This window comes from Schistocerca cancellata, chromosome 2, assembly GCF_023864275.1.
Source record: "Schistocerca cancellata isolate TAMUIC-IGC-003103 chromosome 2, iqSchCanc2.1, whole genome shotgun sequence".
Classification (NCBI taxonomy): Eukaryota; Metazoa; Arthropoda; class Insecta; order Orthoptera; family Acrididae; genus Schistocerca; species Schistocerca cancellata.
The window spans coordinates 565,501,841-565,522,339 of NC_064627.1; the positions used below are offsets into that span (position 1 = coordinate 565,501,841).

General features: G+C 44.0%; 1 protein-coding gene across 1 annotated transcript in view; it reads left to right on the forward strand.

Annotated features, from left to right (window-relative positions):
• The window catches only part of LOC126156485 (uncharacterized transmembrane protein DDB_G0289901-like), a 455,508-nt gene that overhangs the window by 233,282 nt on the left and 201,727 nt on the right, over positions 1-20,499 (forward strand). Inside the window, exon 4 of the mRNA XM_049916313.1 lies at positions 6,736-6,852. Within this exon, the coding sequence (XP_049772270.1) occupies positions 6,736-6,852 (117 nt within the window). The remainder of the gene's footprint in view (positions 1-6,735; positions 6,853-20,499) is intronic.

Below are 20,499 nucleotides of genomic sequence, written 5' to 3' on the forward strand. Positions count from 1 at the left end.
TACTTAACTTTAATCCATTAATGAGGAACGTCGCTCTTGACAGTACATGATTCACAATCTTATCTGTTCAGAAGACATACAGTAACTGAATATGGCGCCTTGCTAGGTCGTAGCAAATGATGTAGCTGAAGGCTATGCTAAATTGTCGTCTCTGCAAATGAGAGCGTATGTAGACAGTGAACCATCGCTAGCAAAGTCGGCTGTAGAACTGGGGCGAGTGCTAGGAAGTCTCTCTAGACCTGCCGTGTGGCGGCGCTCGGTCTGCAATCACTGATAGAGGCGACACGCGGGTCCGACGTATACCAACGGACCGCGGCCGATTTAAAGGCTACCACCTAGCAAGTGTGGTGTCTGGCGGTGACACCACAGGAACCTTGTCCCGCCTTTTGTAATGTCCAGGGGGCCACCATTAATCGCGATGACTTATTCGTAATTATTGTCTTTGAATAAAAGTGTCATTTCTATTTGTCTCGTCGCGTATTTTTTTCAGTTTTCTTGTGTGGTATACTGTAGCAGTTCTTTCTGTGTACGGTCCCTCATCGAGCTATGTTGCTTTTCATTGACACATGCACGTGACCGAGCGAGATGGTGCAGCGGTTAGTAAACTGGATTCGCATTCGCGAGGACGGCGGTTCAAACCCGCGTCTGGCCATCGTCATTTAGGTTTTCCGCGATTTTCCTAAGTTGCTGCCGGCCGTAGTGGCCGAGCGGTTCTAGGCGCTTCAGTCTGGCACCGCTCGACCGCTACGGTCGCAGATTCGAATTCTGCCTCGGGCATGGATGTGTGTGATGTCCTTAGGTTAGTTAGGTTTACGTAGTTCTAAGTTCTAGGGGACTGTTGACCTCAGCTGTTAAGTACCTTAGTGCTCAGAGCCATTTGAACCAATGGAACCTAAGTTGCTTCAAGTAGATGCCGGGATGGTTCCTTTGAAACGGCACGGTGGATTTCCTTCCCCATCCTCTCTAATCTGATGTGACCGATGACTCGCTGTTTGGTCCCCTCCTCCAAACCAACCAACACATCATGCGAAACTTAAGTTCGTCATTAAGTTTTTCTCACGAGTATATTTCCTTGGTGTCTGGTGGACTTTTAAACGCAGTGTCACGAGTTGTGCTGTAGAGGTTTGGGAGGCCGGACAGCCTCTGGTGGGAGGGCGTGGTCCCGTGGTGCTGTGTGTGGGCGGCCTACCGCACGCGGCGTGTGCCCGCGCTGTCACGTCGGGGACGGGAAGAGAAGGAGGCAGGAGCTGGCGCTGCCAGCCGTTGACCTCACACGTGGTCCCGTGGCCGTACTGTCGCAACGCGACCCGCCACAGCAGTCAGCTACGCGCCACTTGTTTACATCCGCTGTTCACACTCAGCTTTTCGTCAGTAGGAACAGGCCCAACACTTTCTTCTATTCTGACGGAAACAGGTGTTACACCATGAAGCATCGGTCCAATCACATAACCGGTGTTAAATAAATATACTTTCTTTCTAGTCGGAAGTGATGGACAGCATTATAATCAGTACGAGGCATGGCCTCCACAGTCACGAAATATGGTCTTGTATTAGTGGCATGGGAGCAACCAGCCTCCAAAGATCGTGTTGAGAAGTTTCTTGCCATGTCTGAAACGTATGATGTGTCTTTTATAAGGACTGCTGGTTTTAGGCTGCTCGGAAGCAAACGTCTTCCCATGGGATTCCAGACAAGATCTCTGGTTAATAAATAAGGGGACTGGGCAAGCCATTTAATGTTCCGTTCATTCCTGAAGGCGTTTGTTGTGTAAACTGCAGTAAGGGGTCTTGCATTATCCTAATGGAATATACCATTTGGTATCCTCAGAGAGAAGAAATAAAAGCTTGAGGTTTGACGATGACATTGTAAATCAGAAAGCAAAAGACCTGGAAGAGCAGTTGAACTGAATAGACAGTGCCTTGAAATGGTATAAGATAAATATCAGCAAAAGCAAAACAAGGGTAATAGAACGTAGCTGAATTAAATCAGGTGATACTAAGTGTATTAGATTAGGAAGAAAGACAGTTAAAGTAGTAGATGACGTTTGCCATTTGGGCAGCAAAATAACTGATGACGGCCGAAGTAGGAAGGATATAAAATGTAGATTGACAATGGCGTGAAAATCGTTTCTGAAGAAGAGAAATTTGATAACATCGAATATAGACTTAAGCGTCATGAAGTCTTTCTCTAAACATATTTGGATGGAGTAGCCACGCAGGAAAGTGAAACACGGACGATAAACAGTTTATACAAGAGCAGAAGATGAGCTTTTGAAATGTTGTTCTACAGTAGAATTCTGAAGATTAGATAGGTGGATAACGTAATTGATGAGGAGACACCGAAAGCAACTGCGGAGACAAGAAATTTGTGGCACAACTTGATTAAAAGAAGGTATCGGTTGATAGGACACTTTCTGAGACATCAGTGGATCACTAGTTTAGTACTAGAGGGAAGTGTGCAGGTTAAAAATTGTAGAGGGAGATCAAGAGGTGAACACAGGGAGCAGACTCAGAAGGATGCAGGTTGCACTAGTTATTCGGGAATGAAGAGGCTTGTGCAGAATGGAGTAGCATGGAGAGCTGCATCAAACCAGTCTTTGGACTGAAGACCACAACAGGAACATCCTGAGTGTGACGGCAGAGTTTATGATTGTTGTCACATGTTGATAAGCATCAGCCTCCAATCAACAATTACCGGACCAGTCCATTTGTCATATACTCACATCATGATGTCAGCAGTTTGAGAGGTGTGGCTCTTGAGAATCGCTGCTTCCTGCGACCTTTCACCAGGTCGTCTACGGACACGTTAGCGTAGATCAGGCCACCAGACAGAGAACGGAGACTAATCGCTTAACACCACAGACGGCCTCTCAACGTCCCCGCTGGCTCTACACTATGCAGGTCTCCGTTCTCAGTTATACGACTTCAGTGCTAAACGACACAAGACAACTCGAGGTCTCAACCTAACTTCCAGTAGTCTGTTTCCGTAGGTTAGTGTTGACTGACGGTAACGTTTGCCCGGTTTTCAAACGTTCTCATTCGAATATTCGTCAGAGTCAGCTGAATAGTCCTATGATCTTCTCGTGGCACAGTCCTTCTGCCTGCTGCTCTTGTCGCACTGGCTTTCTGAGTCCGTCTCGTCGTCACACGTCCTGCAACCGTTGCACTAAAGTCAACTCTCCGAGCGGCGTGTAAATATGACGCTAGTATGTTCCCCATGCCAATAGTTCGACCTTCCTCATAGTCCGAAGCACTGTGATAAGCTACACTTGCACACCTTAAGCGTGCTGTGTTGCAATCTCCGTCTGAGAAGTTCTAGCAATGTTAGTCACACTCATTATCTTCTCACCCCACTCACCATCCGCAGGAGTTTAATAGTGTATGGTCAAGGCGTTCGTACTGCAACACTTTTCATTTTCGTCTCTGCAATCTGGAAATACAATAGGACACAACACTTAAAGTCTTTGTCAGTGAGAAAATTTTATATTATAACAGTCGGCAGTTGCTAACGTAGCTGAACGGGGGAATTACACTATTCAACAGTTCTACGCACCGAAAAATCTCTTATACGACTTGTCTTTTCGTCCAAGTTCCCCGGGATCTGCACTTCGTTAGTGAAGCTCTTCGCTGCATGTTGTCGAACGCCAGGCACAACGCGTCCCCTGACACACCTCGTAAATCAGATAATTAAGTTCTTACCTGAATGAGATTTTCACTCTGCAGTAGAGCGCTGATGTGAAACTTCCTGGCAGATTAAAACTGTGTGCCGGACCGAGGCTCGAACTCGGGGCCTTTGCCTACCACGGGCTAGTGCTCTACCAACTGAGCTACCCAAGCACGACTCACGCCCCGTCCTCACAGCTTTAATTCCGCCAATACCTTGTCTCCTACCTTCCAAACTTCACAGAAGCCTGTTCTAAACTACTTACAACCGTTGCGGAGAACTGACACCTTCTTGTAGCTAACACTCAGCATCCTATATTTCCGTACATTAAGCACTCTTAACCGACGCTGTAGCTGAGTTGTTAGCATCATTGCCTTCGATGTAGAAGGACCCGGCTTCGACCTTCACTACTTGAGGTTTTTTTCTGAGGTAGGGAGGTTTGGGACGGGATCCACTCAGCCCTTGTGAGGCCAAATGAGGAGCTGCTTGAATAAAAAAACAGTGGCAGCATCAGGATTGACCTACTGCCAACAACGGCTGGAGGGATTTGTGACAAGATGATCACTTGTCCCGCAATCGTACACCGCTCCTCGTACTGCCTTGTAGTCATCAGTTGACTACTCGGAACAGCTCTTAAATAAGACGTAATCCATGAGTGGTGTTCACATTTACATATGAAGCAATCCTAGACTGCATTCGCATATCCCTCCTCCTCTCCATCCTCATAGACGTCGATCCCACCTAAAGGAAATTTCAGTACGTTTCCTCTCCCAGATACCGAAATCTAGGAGGGAATTTGTCGTTCGTACTGGATATAGTACCACCCAGATACATCTATAACAACTCCACCTAGTATGCCCATTCTCACCACTTTCTTCTCACTTTTATAAAATCGCTGGTTTTCGCAGCTGGAGTCAATTTTAATAATATTCTTCTGGGTGAATGACTGAGTCATGAGTTGGCTACTAGTACAGGCAATCTTCAGATTGACGAAGGCTGCCTGCACTAGCTGCCGGAATTTTGGCGATTTCATCACATATGAATCGATCACACACCCTCATGAATTTTATTAGCACCTTTGCAACTTTCTTAAAAACAGCGCCAGAAAAAAAAAAGTTGAATCCATACCCTACACCCGACCCCAAGTCATAAATGACGACCACATCCCCTGTTCTATTCTCCTCCTACAGATCAAGATACCACAGCAGGACTGGCCCACACAAAGATTCGTCACAATCTTCAGTAGTTACAATGCTCACCGTAGCTAATCCTCCTTCACCAACGTCCTCGAAGTCATCATTTACATCGTCATAAAAACTCTCATTGCTATTGCAACATTGCCATTGTGTAAACTGAACGATTTCTTGTTAACCGCATTTCATAAATTTAGCATTATAAATACGAAAACAAGTTCTCAACTATTTATAGATGGTAAGGAACGCTGGAGAAGAGCAAATGATTTCTGACAACCCTTTACGTAATGTATTTGTAGTAAATTTTAGCCATACGTTTTCGATTCTTACTTCTCTCCGTAGTAAACCTCCTTCTAATTTTTTAAAAGAATACATTCAAAAACGGCAACAGCTATTGAAGTCCACCTCATGTATGGATTTTACTAACAATGAAGAAAAGTCCTTTACAGTGATCTTTAGCGACAGCCTTTTGGACACAGCAACACCTACAGGACCACATTACTGTGTTGTTTAAACTCTGTAGCTTTGCGACTGTGTACAGTAAAGGTGATGTTCTGGGAGCTCTTCAGAACGTGTTACTCGAGTAGACATGTCTGCCATGTGAAACCAAATACGCAGATCGCATTGCAACGTACCGGTACTCACGTCACATTTCGGTACCGTGTGCTCTTCACACATTTCCACCAGCAGGTGTCACCACGTCATTAAGCAGAGACAGCTGACACTCAACAGGCAGCTGAGTAATCTCATCTGTCTCTTCTGCGCTTCTCGCTGTCGCACATATGACGCCCTTTTGGACACTTAGGCTCCTGTAACTGACATCATCTTTTGTCTGCAGAGTGGTCGGGCTTTGAAGCTAAATGAAAGCACCGTCTTCGAAAAAGGATGTACGATGGCGTTTACTGATAAGACAGAAACAGAACAGTTCGTGAAGATTTATTACAAAGCGAATAGTGCATTCGGTCCAAGAGCATCTGATAACACAAATATTTTATTTACATCTAGTTCTACACTCCGCATGATGTACGACCCGTTTCTTCTCAGATTTTAGCGTTGTTCGTATATCGGAGAAAGTGGTATGTTTTTTGACACGGTCTGGACCAGGAGCTTTCTGAATTTTATACTTAAGGCTCTCCTCTAAGCACAATGTCTTTCTTGTAATGTCTCCCGTTGCAGTTTGGTGAGCACTTTTCTTTGAAACTTTTCTACCTCTTCAATCAATCCAATTGGGTAAGGGTGCGAAATCGTCTAACAGTGGTTAGCAATTGATCAAACGAGCGTTCTGTCAGCGACAGCTTTCATGCGTAAATTTAGTTCTTTAGGATTCTTACAATAAATTTAAGCTTGTCATTAATTTGTTTTACATTCCTACATGCAAGGTAACATAGGAACTGTGATCGTCCACGGAAATCGCTGAGAACTCGGTTTCATTTTTCCAGAACTAATTTCTGCTTTTCAAAAGTGACAGTCAGTACCTGGACAACGCCAGTCTTATATGGCTTACCATATGGCTCAACGTTGACAGTATTAAAAAGTTGCATGCGAGTTGCTCATCCAGATTACAGAAAACGGAATGCAAGGCATGAAAGCTACTCTGTGCCTTCTGTTCTGAATGGAGCCGTTCTTGAGCGTTTATTTTACTGTTAAACTCCAAGTATTCCGCTGTCAGAATTATGTGACTAATGAGGCAGGAGACACTATACCAAACTACAAGCACTTTTCCTTTAATAAACAGGTCATCAAACATTCGACAATAAGCAGAAAGGAAAAACTATTAAAGTTTAGGTAGATGAATAATGTGTTGTTAACTATCATATTTCAGTTTGTTACAGCCGTGTACGAATAATTACGTGTCTACAGTGGTTTCTGTTTCCTTTGCAGGGACTGCACACTCAATAAGCGAGAAAACAAGCGGACGGGCGGCAGACCACGTGGAAACGCTGTTCAAGTCCCGAAAGTGACGCGGGGGAAGACAGATTGTAAAATTCAGTGCCCAAGGTGAGTACCGAATGTACGCAACACTGGGTGTCTAGCGGGACAAGACGATTTTGCCTGAATCATTTTAACGATGTGTAACTCAAGAAACTTGTTGTCACACGAATCTTCCGTCACGTAAATGGTAAGGGTTTCGAACTAGACTCTCAAGAGAGGAAAGATGTTTATAAGTCTGTCTACGTACTTTTCTTTCTTTCTTTTACAGGCTAGACGTTTCGTGACAAATGATAAATGGTTACAACGCTTTTAAATGAGCCAGTTTTCTAGTATCTTACTTTAGGAAACATTCTGTCGAAGCCGAGGACTAGTATAGCCATGTGAAAGTCTATGAATAAAAAACTGTAGTCTAAAATATCAGTGAAATATGATGAACTGCTTTACGTTAATTACAGTTACGTGATATAAATCTCCAAGGGGCAAGCAGATTAAGAAAACAGGAACTGAAGGAACACGTTTCCCGCTTGATAATTAGCCTTCTCAACCTGTTACGTTAATTATACTCCCTGGATTTCACCGTTTAACGTCCTGGTGATTCATTAGGCTCAGCTATTAACGTATATTTGTTTATATCTGTTGTTTTTATACCAAAGAAGACACTTTCGATTAAGATCTTTGCGGACACTGCTTCATTAAAGAATTATATCATTAAATAAATAACGCTAGAGCATGATGTATTAATTCACATCAATATACATCTGATGAGCGTGTGACACAGCGTGTTGCTCATACGGTTCTACATTCTATTAAGTAAACAATAAAGCACAACTTTATGCTCTATGTATCGCGAAATTACTTTTGAGAACTTAAAAATAAAAAGTACTTGGCAATTAAGCAATCACTGCTATTAAATTAACTTCCTAACTACACTACCTCTTACTCTGAACATCAACACAGTTAAACACGAATACTCATGTAACTACACTCTAAGACAAAAAAAAGACGCACCACGAAAGAATTATTCGAATGGGACGGAAATCGATAGATATGATGTACGAGGGTCACTCCAAAAGAAATGCACACTATTTTTGTAAAAATACAGTTTTCATTCTGCTTGTGTGAAAGTTTTACAGTGTGTAGATACATCCTTCCCTTGTTTTCAAACTTAGTTCAACCTGTTCCCGTGAGTGGCGCCGTCACAGCATGTCTTCAAGGTGGCTGCTACACTTCACGTTCGTCAGAAGCAACGTGATGTCATAGAATTCCTGTGCTGTGAAAACGAGACAGTGGGAAACATCCACAAGAGGTTGAAAAAAGGTGTATGGAGATCCTGCTTTCGATCGCAGTACAGTTAGTCGGTGGGCAAGCAGGTTACGTGATGAAAGCGGGCACGGCAACATTGAGGATCGTCCTCGCAGCGGCAGGCCTCGTACTGCACACACTCCATACAATGTGCAGAGAGTTAACGAATTGGTGACTGCTAACAAACGCATCACAGTGAACGAATTGTCACGCTACGTTGGGATAGGGGAAGGAAGTGTCTGCAGAATACTGAAAGTGTTGGCGTTAAAAAAGGTTTGTGCCAGGTGGGTTCCCAGGATGTTGACAGTGGCTCACAAAGAAACAAGAAAAACGGTATGCAGCGAACTTTTGGAACAGTACGAGAATGGTGGAGATGAATTTCTTGGAAGAATTGTGACAGGTGATGAAACATGGCTCCATCATTTTTCATCAGAGACGAAGAGGCAATCAATAGAGTGGCATCGTGCAAATTCACCCAAGAAAAAAAATTCAAAACCACACCTTCTGCTGGAAAAGTTATGGCTACGGTGTTTTTAGATTCCGAAGGACTCTTGCTTGTGGACATCATGCCAAGTGGAACCACCATAAATTCTGATGCATATGTGACGACACTGGAGAAACTTCAAGCTCGACTGAGTCGTGTTCCACCACATCGGCAAAAGCAGGATTTTTTGCTGTTGCACGACAATGTACGGCCACATGTCAGCCAAAAAACCATGGAAGCCATCACAAAACTCGGATGGACAACACTTACAGTCCTGACCTGGTTCCATGTGGCTATCATCTCTTTGGGAAACTGATAGACTCTCTTCGTGGAACAAGGTTTCAAGATGATGACTCCCTTTTGCACGCTGCCAAACAGTGGCTCCAACAGGTTGGTCCAGAATTTTATCGTGCGGGTATACAGGCTCTGGTTCCAAGATGGCGTAAGGCAGTTGAGAGGGATGGAAAATATGTGGAGAAATGAAAATATTGTTCCTACAGGATGTATCTACACACTGTAAAACCTTCAAACATGTAGAATAAAAGACGGATTAAAAAAATTGTGTGCATTTCTTTTGGAGTGACCCTCGTACATGTACAGACAAACAAATGATTACGATTTCAGAAAAATTGGATGATTTATTCAAGAGACAGAGCACCACATATTGAGAAGTCAACAACGCGTTGGTCCACATTTGGCCCTCGCACAAGCAGTTATTCGGCTTGGCACTGATTGATAGAGTTGTTGGATATCCTCCTAAGGGATATAGTACCAAATTATCTCCAGTTGGCGCATTAGATCGTCAAAACCCCGAGTTGGTTACAGGGCCCTGTCCAAAATGCTCCATTACTCTACTGGGGAAAGATCCGGTGATCTTGTTGGCCAAGAAATCGTTTGGCAAGCACGAAGAGAATCAGTAGAAACTCTCGCCGTGAGCCGGAGGGCATTATTTTGCTGAAATGTAAACCCATGGAGGCTTGCCATGAAGGTCAAGAAAAGGAGTCAAAGAGTATCATCAACGTACCGCTGTGCTGTAAGGGTGTCGCTGATGACAACCATAGGGGTCGTGCTATGAAATCAAATGGCACTCCAGACAATCACTGTTGGCTGTCTGACCGTATGGCGGCCAAAAGTTAGGTTGGTAGCCACCCATGTCCCCAGAAACGTCTTCGCTGTTCGTCAGGGCTCAGTTCGAAGCGGGACCAAACACTGAATCCAGTTCTATTCCAGTCAATGAGATTCCAGGTCGAAGACGTGTCTGGAGACGCCCCAGACAGCGGTGAAATTCCAGCCTGACTGTCGCCGGCCCTACGGTCCGACAGTCAGGAGTGATGGTCTGGAGTGCCATTTGATTTCATAGCAGGACCTTTTTTGTTGTCAACCGCAACATCCTTACAGGTCTTTTTTGTTTTGTTTTAGAGTGTATTTGAAAGGTTATCAGCTAGATGTCACGCACATTTCACTCCTAAAATTAAACTCACTTTGGAGAAACAGTGCTCAATCTGAGTAAGTAAACTGTTCACCATGCAGTGTGTTGTAATGGCAGGAAAGCACATATGCTTCTGCACTTCATGCTAGCAACATAATGCACCGTAGTGACATAGAAAATAGACAGGAACTGAAGCGCTGGAAACTGTTTTTTTTATTATTTAAATAATAGCGCACATTCGTCAGTAAACCTCAGTTTGTTGATTCTCAAGCGCAAAGTCTCGTGAAAAACGCTGTTGCTGATGGATTCGAAGCGAGACAGCCGCGCCAGATTATTGTGTAGAGAAGAGCAGATCATCATTCCGAGACGCACGCAAGTCTCACTCGACCGTACTTGGCTATGGTCGTTACCCAGCGTACAGGTCTGTCGAAAGAAATAGGATAAGAAAGAAAAAGAAAAACGAAGACCTTGCCGAAGAAAATCTTCTCCAGAAGAGACGCCCGTTTCAGAAAATAGTGGCTGTTGAGTTAGGGTCGAGCTCCCAGTTCCATAAAAAGGCATTTATTGTGAAAATTAGTTTCGCGCCTCGAGGCCATTGACAAGTGAGCAGCAATTAGTTATCCTGAGGATACTTGTACGTTTTATATAGTCAGGATAATTAATTGGTTACCATCTGAGAACGGCCTAGGTGCCGAAACCGGCTGTGATCATACATGGGTATTTTATGAGACTGGAGCTGGCATTTTGTGTATAATAACATTTTCCTTCATATACCACGAAAAAAATTGTCGATTAACAAATAGTATGCTGTAGTTTATCGTGTTTGTGTCCAATGTTTTGTTGACATTCACTGACTCGGCCTACTGTCATAGGAATAGTTTATACCAGGCGGGTAACAGCTAGCACAGAAACGTACAAGCACTCATTATTTCTTCGGGCCATGCTTGAATGGAGAAACCGTAATATATGGTACAAATGGTTCAAATGGCTCTGAGCACTATGGGACTTAACATCTGAGGTCATCAGTCCCCTAGAACTTAGAACTACTTAAACCTAACTAACCTAAGGACATCACACACATCCATGCCCGAGGCAGAATTCCAGACTGTAGCGCCTAGAACCGCTCGGTCACTCCGGCCGGCTAATATATGGTACAATAATACGTAAGTATCCTATGCCTTGCACTTCACAGTAATATGCAGAATATAAATGTAGATGCAGGACATGAGAGGGCGTAGTCCCCTCAGTGCTTCGCACATATTACCTTTTTTTTTGTGAAACACTTGTCACTGTTGTATTACTGCAGTTCTCATGTAGAGAGCCGTCAAAAGGCGTTAAAGTGCAGGAGAAGTCTAAAGGAATGTAAGAACGTCGCATAACCATCTGCTTTCTTTAATCAGAGAGAGACTCATACCAGTATCTGCTTTCACTCATGATCGGTCTTTCCAAAAAGGACTCGTCGTAACAGTCGATACAATGTAGAGCCATGTTACATACCCTTGTGGTGCCGTTGTAGTATAATCGAACCTCAAATTGTGCCCATTAAGTTTTTGCTGTCGTTTTCGAGCCATGTGGCAATATTTCCTACGAGAATTTATGAGGTCCAGTGCCAAGTCAGGATGACGTTTTGCACCATCAGCGCACAATGTGTCTGCCCAGCGTTATTTTGGTTAACTTTCGGGTTTCTTTCCTTAGACATCCCTTGCGCAGCCTATGTTCGCCGTTGTATCATCTTCGGCAAGCATGCCCAAAACCTGGAAGACGATTTGTCTCGCGTTTATTTAATCCTAGATTGGCGCTGTACTGAAGCTTTTCCTGATGTCTTTAGTTGACACATGATTCATTCTAATGACATCAAGTGTCCTATGTCCTATGCAGTTTTGTTTTCCATGACATTTAGTTTATGAAGGTAAACATATGGTACCATATAGTGAGACAGGGTGAACTACGGTGTGCAAGACTTTCCGCTAAATGTACAGCCTCAGAATGACAATCGTTAGCACCTACTGGTTATCGAATAAAAAGTTATCTCCAGGGTGAAATCTACCAATCTATTACACAGCCATTTGTCCTGCAGCACGCTGGAACAACTGACCGCAGTCACAAACCGAAGTCACACAGTTTTTTGAGGTGACATGTTGCCTACCACAAACGGAAATAATTTTGCAGTAAATTCTCAGACCTCCAGACAGCCATTTATTTCCACGGAACTCCTCTCTCAAAGAGTCCGTTTATGGTACAAAAACGTCTTGTCTGAATATGGAGTAGAGAAGCTTTACACAAGTACCTTTCAAGCAGGTGTAGCGCGAGGCTTTTAGTTGCACGAAGACCAAATTTACTGACAGAAAATGACAACAGCTATTCCACTCTGTGATGGATACGTCAGCTGTGTAACATTAAGTAAGTCTCATAACATGGCGTCTGTAATAACGGCAAAGAGCAGACTCTTCATTGAGCAAAATAGCTGTTAAACAACTGTAATCAGGGAGAGAGGGTGAAATGTTTTACATTAGACAACCCTCTGTAGAAGGTGCAATCAGAAAATAAACAAAGAAACAAAATAGTTCGCTTCCAACTACTCGTATTTGTATGTATGTTAACCTGGGACCTAGAAACAACGGAGAGGCTCCGCCCCCGCCGCAGCCGCAGTAGTCCGCAATCCCACGACGACTACCGCAGTCCACTTCACCCCTCCGCCGCCCCACACCGAACCCAGGGTTATTGTGCGGTTCGGCCCCGATGGACATCTCTCCCCCCCCCCCCCCCCCCCCTCCGGGTTTGAGGCAGTGGGGCTCCAAACCGACATTCACCTGACATGAGAAAACCTGCTAAAACTGTATCCAGGCTGTACACTGGTACCGAACCATTCCTGGGTATTTCGACGTTCGGACTCGCTACGATCAGGAATTACAATGCTGTGCATAAATTACCTTTCTCTAAGAATATTTTACATTGCAGTGGATGCATGCAACAGATTGTAAGCAGCGATGGAACAAGATTCAAAAGGTGTATTAACAATAGTTTAGTTCAAATGGTTCAAATGGCTCTGAGCACTGAGGTCATCAGTCCCCTATAACTTAGAACTACTTAAACCTAACTAACCTAAGGACATCACACACATCCATGCCCGAGGCAGGATTCGAACCTGCGACCGTAGCGGTCGCGCGGTTTCAGACCGTAGCGCCTAGAACCGATTGCCAAATACCTTAGTGCATTTCTCTAAATAAACTGGACAGTGTAAGTGTGATTGGGGTTAATTTTGGTTTCGTAAGTTCTCTTTCGAACCACACAAATACGTTATGCGACTGAAACCTCATACAAAATCTTAAGAAATGTCTGTCAACACTGTCTCCTTACATGAATGAAAGTCGAGGCTTTTCACTTTTAAACACACAACAGACACGTGTTAGCTTTTAATTTATTCTGCGGAGAAACTTGATAACTGAGTGAAAAATGCACTTGCTGACGGCTATTGCCGGGAGAGATGGCACAGTGGTTTAACATCAGATTAGCATGAAGGAGAACGAAAGTCAAAACCCTCTCGACCATCCAGGTTTAGAAATTTCATGAAGTTCCTGACTCTGTTCAGGAGAGTTCTGATGGTTCATCTGAAAAGGGCACGGTTGATTTCCTTCTTTATTCTTGTCACACCTGAGCTACGTCCAGAATGACCGCAACATCGACAGGACACTAATCTCCCTTGTCTGCTCCCTTCAGACAGGTATCAGTTACTACGGATTAATCTCTTTATATTGCGATTAGTAGTTCGATGCCGTGAGACGAATAAAAAATCGGTAAAAGAACCAGTTTTAAAATACGCAAGCAACAAATCTTATGAAGCATATCCCTTACGGACATTTTATGAACCCATGGCTGTCTGTTCAACATAAGTACAGAAAATTGCAGCCAGCCACTTTTTTTAATATTCGCTCATGGAGTAAAAAAGTGACTCATTGCAGTTTCCGGTATTTATATTGCTAACAAATCTGTTTATGATTCGCTTACGTAACGACGGGTTTATCGTGTATTTACATCGGATCTGTAAATAAGGTAATACGTTGTGATTTCAGTGTTAATGTTGTAGTGTACATTAAGTCAAATACAACACGTATACTTTCCAATTGCTAAATATCATATGCCTGAAAAGAAAAGAAAAAAAGGAAGACCAAGTGCTCGAACTTAGCATAATATAGCAAAACAATACACACAAAGTAAAATACAGAATTGTCAGAGACATTAGTGTGTAAATGTTGATAGACACACGTAAGGATAATAAAAGTCCTCTGCCCTTGAACATAAGGATAGGATTTACATACTACAGAGATTAAACGAACAAAATGTCTATTAACAGGTGAAACTGATATGATAGAATTGTTTCGAATTTATTGACGAGTAAACTGATTGTTCGTTGAGAATTAGTTCTTAATTTAGAATGGACAGGTATCTTATTCTTATACACTGTACATCAGAGTGTCTTTCTTGACGTATGTTGTTGTTGGTGCAATTAGTTGTGTACATAAAATATCCCCTAAGTCCACAACGTTTGGCTCTTCAGAATGTCATTCCAGTCGCCGTAGAATCGTGTTTGATCTCAGAGAATATTTGTCCTTGCCAAAGCGTTACTCCTTAATGGTCGGAGAAATAAAAGTGATGTTACAGCAAACAGGCTCTACAGGTGTTGACATCGTACAGCGAAATACAAACTGTGACAGAGATACAAGACACTCGCCACGGACTTAATTTCCACCATAGCACGCTGTCTGACGTCAGAGGGCGCAATGCATCGTGAGGTGAGATTACGGTGACGAATGGCGGCGAGCGTGCGGACTGTTCATTAGTTGCAAACAGGTTCCAGGTCACTGCCCTGGCCGCCCTACCACACAAATCCAAGACCGGGCATTCTTTTTCTTTTCGGGAAAGCCGAACCCTAAGTCCGTCGCATGTTGTTTTCTGACACCGTTGGATCCTGCGACACGAAAAACCAATTAGAATATCAGACGATTCTGTAATGCGGCTGCTGCATAAAACGACGTTTTCGTCAGTCACAAGAAACGAAGAGCTCTTATGATGGTATTCTGATGTCAGACGCTGATCCTAGTCGAATGCGCTTTGGCACATCGTCGTTTCCGCGTTCACGTTTTGCGATGGTCCCCTCCCGCCGAAGCCACTAAACGCGCTGTGGTAGTGCAACATGGCCGAGAAGTTGTAGATTTATTTCCCGGCGGCAGAAAACGTTTTCATCTCGTCTTGCTGGTTGACAAGGGAGTGATAGACATTGTCTCCCATTACTGATCACCATATTGTGCACCAATGTTCTGGATTACCCACTAAATGTATCAATAATGTTCTGTAGAGTGACCTCTGGCCGAGCGGTTCTAGGCGCTTCAGTTTGGAACCGCGCTGCTGCTACGGTCGCAGGTTCGAATCCTACCCCCGGCATGGACGTGTGTGATGTCCTTAGGTTAGTTAGGTTTAAGTAGCTCTAGGTTTAGGGGACTGATGAGCTCAACTGTTAAGTCCCATAGTGCTTAGAGCCATTTGAACCATTTTGAAGAGTGACCTCATACGACACTCATGACGAAAGTCTATCCGTGGTATAGAACGTTCAAGCCCTTATGTTTCATATTCAAAATGTCTCTGAGCACTATGCGACTTAACTTCTGAGGTCATCAGTCGCCTAACTATCCTAAGGACATCACACACATCCATGCCCGAGGCACGATTCGAACTTGCGACTGTAGCGGTCGCTCGGCTCCAGACTGCAGGACCTAGAACCGCACGGCCACTCCGGCCGGCTTATGTTTCATATTCCACCAGGATAGGATTTATTGTTCTGTCTTACTTTCAGTACTACCTTCATCAACGCATAGACCAGCGCAGTAATACTCGTTGGTACAGTCACACATATTGTAAATGTTACACAGTAGATTAATGAAAGACTGTAGCGATCACCTTCATTAGGATCTTGTCGAGAGAAAGATTGCAGCAGAAGACATTGAGCACACGGGCTCAGCTTATCTTCTCCAATCTGCAGAAGTCATACTGTTCTAGCAGTAGTAGGTTCTTCGAAACGAAGGACAGGACACGCTATAAGTATTTAGTGGCGGAAATAATATGGGTACTAACGAGAAAGGTCGTTTGAAGGTGCGAAGGGGATCCATATGATTGCCAGGTATCATGTTCCATCGTGTTTTATAATTGTCTGTCCAAAGCAACAAATTGATTATTTTCTCGAGTGTCGATTGTTTTGGTCTACTCTACAGTTCTACCACAGGACGGGAATGTAATCCACAGGCGAGGAAATGTTTTGATTTTCGCACGAATAATTTAGTAATCGAAACTTCCTGGCAGATTAACACTGTGTGCCCGACCGAGACTCGAACTCGGGACCTTTGCCTTTCGCGGGCAAGTGCTCTACCATCTGAGCTACCGAAGCACGACTCACGCCCGGTGCTCACAGCTTTACTTCTGCCAGTATCTCGTCTCCTACCTTCCAGCCGGCACGGTAGCTCAGCGTGTTCGGTCAGAGAGCCGGTTGGCCTCTGTAATAAAAAACTGAGTGGAAGGATCAACCACCGAACTTGAACAGGATGTCTTGCGACGTCCGCAACGACCGAACACAACGATCAATAACGAACAAAATGCAAGAAAAAAAAAAGGCAAAGGTCCCGAGTTCGAGTCTCGGTCGGGCACACAGTTTTAATCTGCCAGGAAGTTTCATATCAGCGCACACTCCGCTGCAGAGTGAAAATCTCATTCTGAATTTAGTAATCATTTTACAGATTGCTCTCTGAAGTAAAACAACAAACCACCCCGAGACAACTGGTTCTTTGTGTAGTTAGTTTAAGAAACTCGATTTCTGTGGAACTGGAAATCAAATTGTTGCCCCGTAGCCTGAGAAGTGAACGTGGAACAAATTTGCAGCACTTCGAAAAAAAAGATGTACCGCTGCTATAACAATAGACCCGCTAACAGCCTGTAGAGTTGTCTGTAACTGATTATGCCCCGGAATTAAGCAGCTACAACAAAAAAGAAGAGTCGTGCAACGAAGATAGCGCTGGACTAGAATTCATTTTTGCTCTAGAATTTACCCTAATACGACAGCCAACGAATCTTGAAAACAATAACATGAAATTAATATAATTTTCGCTTATGCAACAAAGTAAACTATAACTTCGGAATGTGAGAGATCAATGATTCTTATCCTCTAGAAGGAAACGAACAGTGTGCAAGAAAAGAAAATGTCCTCTATACCACTTTTCGCTACGATAATAAATTCTTTGTTGGGACTAGTGGGGTTGATATGTCCGAGAGTGTCAGACTTGTATCTTACATGTGAGCTGCTTCGTCAGCCGCGTTTAATAAACCAAAATGACATATCACCACACTGAAAACTGTACTTTCACACTGTTGGCTACCACAAGACTCCAGTAGTGATCGACATGCAACGCTGTGGCCATCCGTACAACCAGATCTCGCAACATAAATTTCATAATAGAGTCACATAAAATGTATATTTTTCTTCGCTCCTGTGCGATATCAGGTACATGGAAAGTTTGGCAATGGCCATTAAGGATGTATTCATTTTGCCAAAAATGTGAGGAAGCTCGAGTCGCATGTCAAAGAGTGTCTCGCGTCATCTCCAGCGTGCATGCTGGACATTTAGAGAACCTGTGTATTATTGTATGTTGCTTAAGAGTGCAATGTGTGTCTCCTTTGTATGGGCCTGGAACTTCTGCAAGTAATTTTTTTGTAAACCAATGAGATTTCATGTACTCTTTCGCAGTGTTGCTAGCAACACATTTCAAAGACAGGTAAATGAAAAGATAAATGACTTCATTAAATTAATTAAAAACCCAGAGAAGCAGAAGGGACAAACAAACAAATCTCTTGTTACCCGTTGTTCACAGTAGGCCTAAATAATAGAGAAGGGGCAATCTTCACTGCAAAATAGCATTTCCAGCTTTCGCTTGCTTATTCTGCGTGACTTTGACTGTGGGATTATTTCAGCGGCCAGATAGGTTGACGTGCATCACTCAATGCATACGAGACATTCGACTGTAAATCGAGGTTAACCAGCATCACAATGAATTAACGCAGTCATTTATTGCTGCCTTGGCTGTAGGCAGTAACGTATAACCAGTTATACTGTTCAACGATCCTGCCCTGCATCTTACCAACTACATACTGTACTGTGGATGACTTCTTGCAAAACGTCTATATCCTTGGCCGGGCCTTCACGGAGTTAGCACGTCTGGGACGCTATGAATCTGCCTTCGCTCTTGCGCAAGGTAGAGTCATTCTGTCCAATATACAGCTTATTTCTGTGGTGGCCGTTCAACCTTCGACAATTCAGGACTCTGATTTGCACGGAATTCGCGCGCCTAGACTGGGCTTAGGCCGCGTTGTATCGCTAGCTCTCTTCTCTCAGCGATGCGTTGAAGAGGTTGCTTTAGACGCTAAACCCGACATGGCCATTCGTAAGAATAAATGTCACTATGGAAACCTGCCTTCGCGAGACGCTCATGGTGTTCGGAACTTCTATGTTTCGAATGTTTCTGCAATCCGTATCATCCATAGAAATGCACGAAATCTTCTTAGAGAATAAACATAAGAACAGTACGTAATAATTAATGTAGAGATTGATATAAGAACAAAATATAAGACTATGAGAATTTAAAAACACCGTAACCCTCGAAAAATCAAACACACATATATTATATAATAAATATAACCACTTGTTGTGTAACCCAGTTGTGATTTTACAGTTAATATAACGCCCTTTACCCCTAGTTTGGTGAGAAACTTTCGTGTAGTAACCTTATACGGACACAGGTAGATAAATGAAAAAAAAAAAATTAAAACGACAATCGGGTTTCGAACACGGGTTGCAAAAGGCTGAAGCCACGACCACGACCACTGTGTCACCGCCTCGATTGAACTTATCGTCCGCTAAAAGGCATGTAAATTAGGTCGGAAACTTAGACAGCCGTTTTCTCAGACATGGTCGAGTATCTATCTAGCCGAAACACTTGTTCGCTTCTTTTGACCCCATTTCCAGTGAGCGAAGTTTCTGGAACATGGGGTGGTGGCACCTGCCGTGTCCTCGTGAGGAGAGGTCCGCCGTACGAACTGACGTGTCACAGCGTCTCGACACTTCCCCACGCGGCTGCCGGTGGCTCCACCCCCGGCCGCTGGCAGCTGTGCTGCGCCTGCTGCTGGGTGCTGGCAGTCGGCCAGACGGGCGCTCGCCTACTGCCGCCTGCCGCTATAAATTTCCGCCGCGCCAGCTTTAGCGCCACCGGCCGCTAAAGCTAATTTGCCGTCCCACCTGTGAAAAATACCTGTCGCTTCTTTCTTCCGTAATACCTTTTTAAGGCTGCGGATTAAATTTCTGGAATGATATATACGCAGCAGTGCTTCGAGGTTTAACTGGACCCGCATCCATTCAGATCGTTTGTGAGAAGAAATTCATTTTGTCAACGACGCAGTACTAACTTGTACTTTGGTCCCTGCAGTTAATTATCTGAAATATCTCGATAGCGTAGGCCTATGCCGTTGAGAAACTAACGTCTCAGTCAACAGCATTGACCCCTTAACCTGCGACCACGTGTGCGACTTGTGGTCCAGTGTTCCATCCAAATATGATCATCACGAGTCTGGCCCGTGATACGTCGGTCGGGCGAAATGTAAACTGCACGGGCTTGGCCCGTGGTTCATCGGTTGGGTAAGGTCCGCGGGAAAAATAAACAACATAGTTAAACAACGTGGAACCTGCAAGAGATGCAAATTTCCATTACATGTACCTGTATGTTTCACACCGTTTGATTTGTGTAGCTGCTTTTTGTAAGAGTGATAATTATGCGATCTGTGAGTGTTTTCAGGAATTGGACATAAATGGTATTTATTTATATTATACTGTATTGTTTGCTAATAAATCTTTTGTTAGCTTGTGCTTATCTATCAGATATTTCACAAAACAAAATAAGCTGGATCTTACGCATGCACTTACGCTTCGTAAGTCGTGCGCGATAACTACAACGCCATAGCTGAGTGGATGCCAGCACGGTAGCTCAGCGTGTTCGGTCAGAGAGCCGGTTGGCCTCTGTAATAAAAAACTGAGTGGAAGGATCGACCACTGAACTTGAACAGGATGTCTTGCGACGTCCGCAACGACCAAACACAACGATAAAAAAAAAGTTGTCAGCGTTACGGATTGCCGTCCTACGGGACGGGTTCGATTCTCGGCTGGGTCGGGGATTTTCTTCGCTCAGAGACTGGGTTTTGTGCTGTCTTCATAATCATTTCATTCCCATCCGGCGCGCAGTGTGGTGTCGAATGTAATAAGACCTGCATCAAGGCGGCCCCGGGCGCTAATGACCGTAGCAGTTTTGCGCCCTAAAACCATAACAACAACCAAGGCGGCCGGACCTGCCCCGCAAGGGGCCTCCCGCCCAATGCGCCAAACGCCCATTTCTATTTCCAGTACAACGCCGGA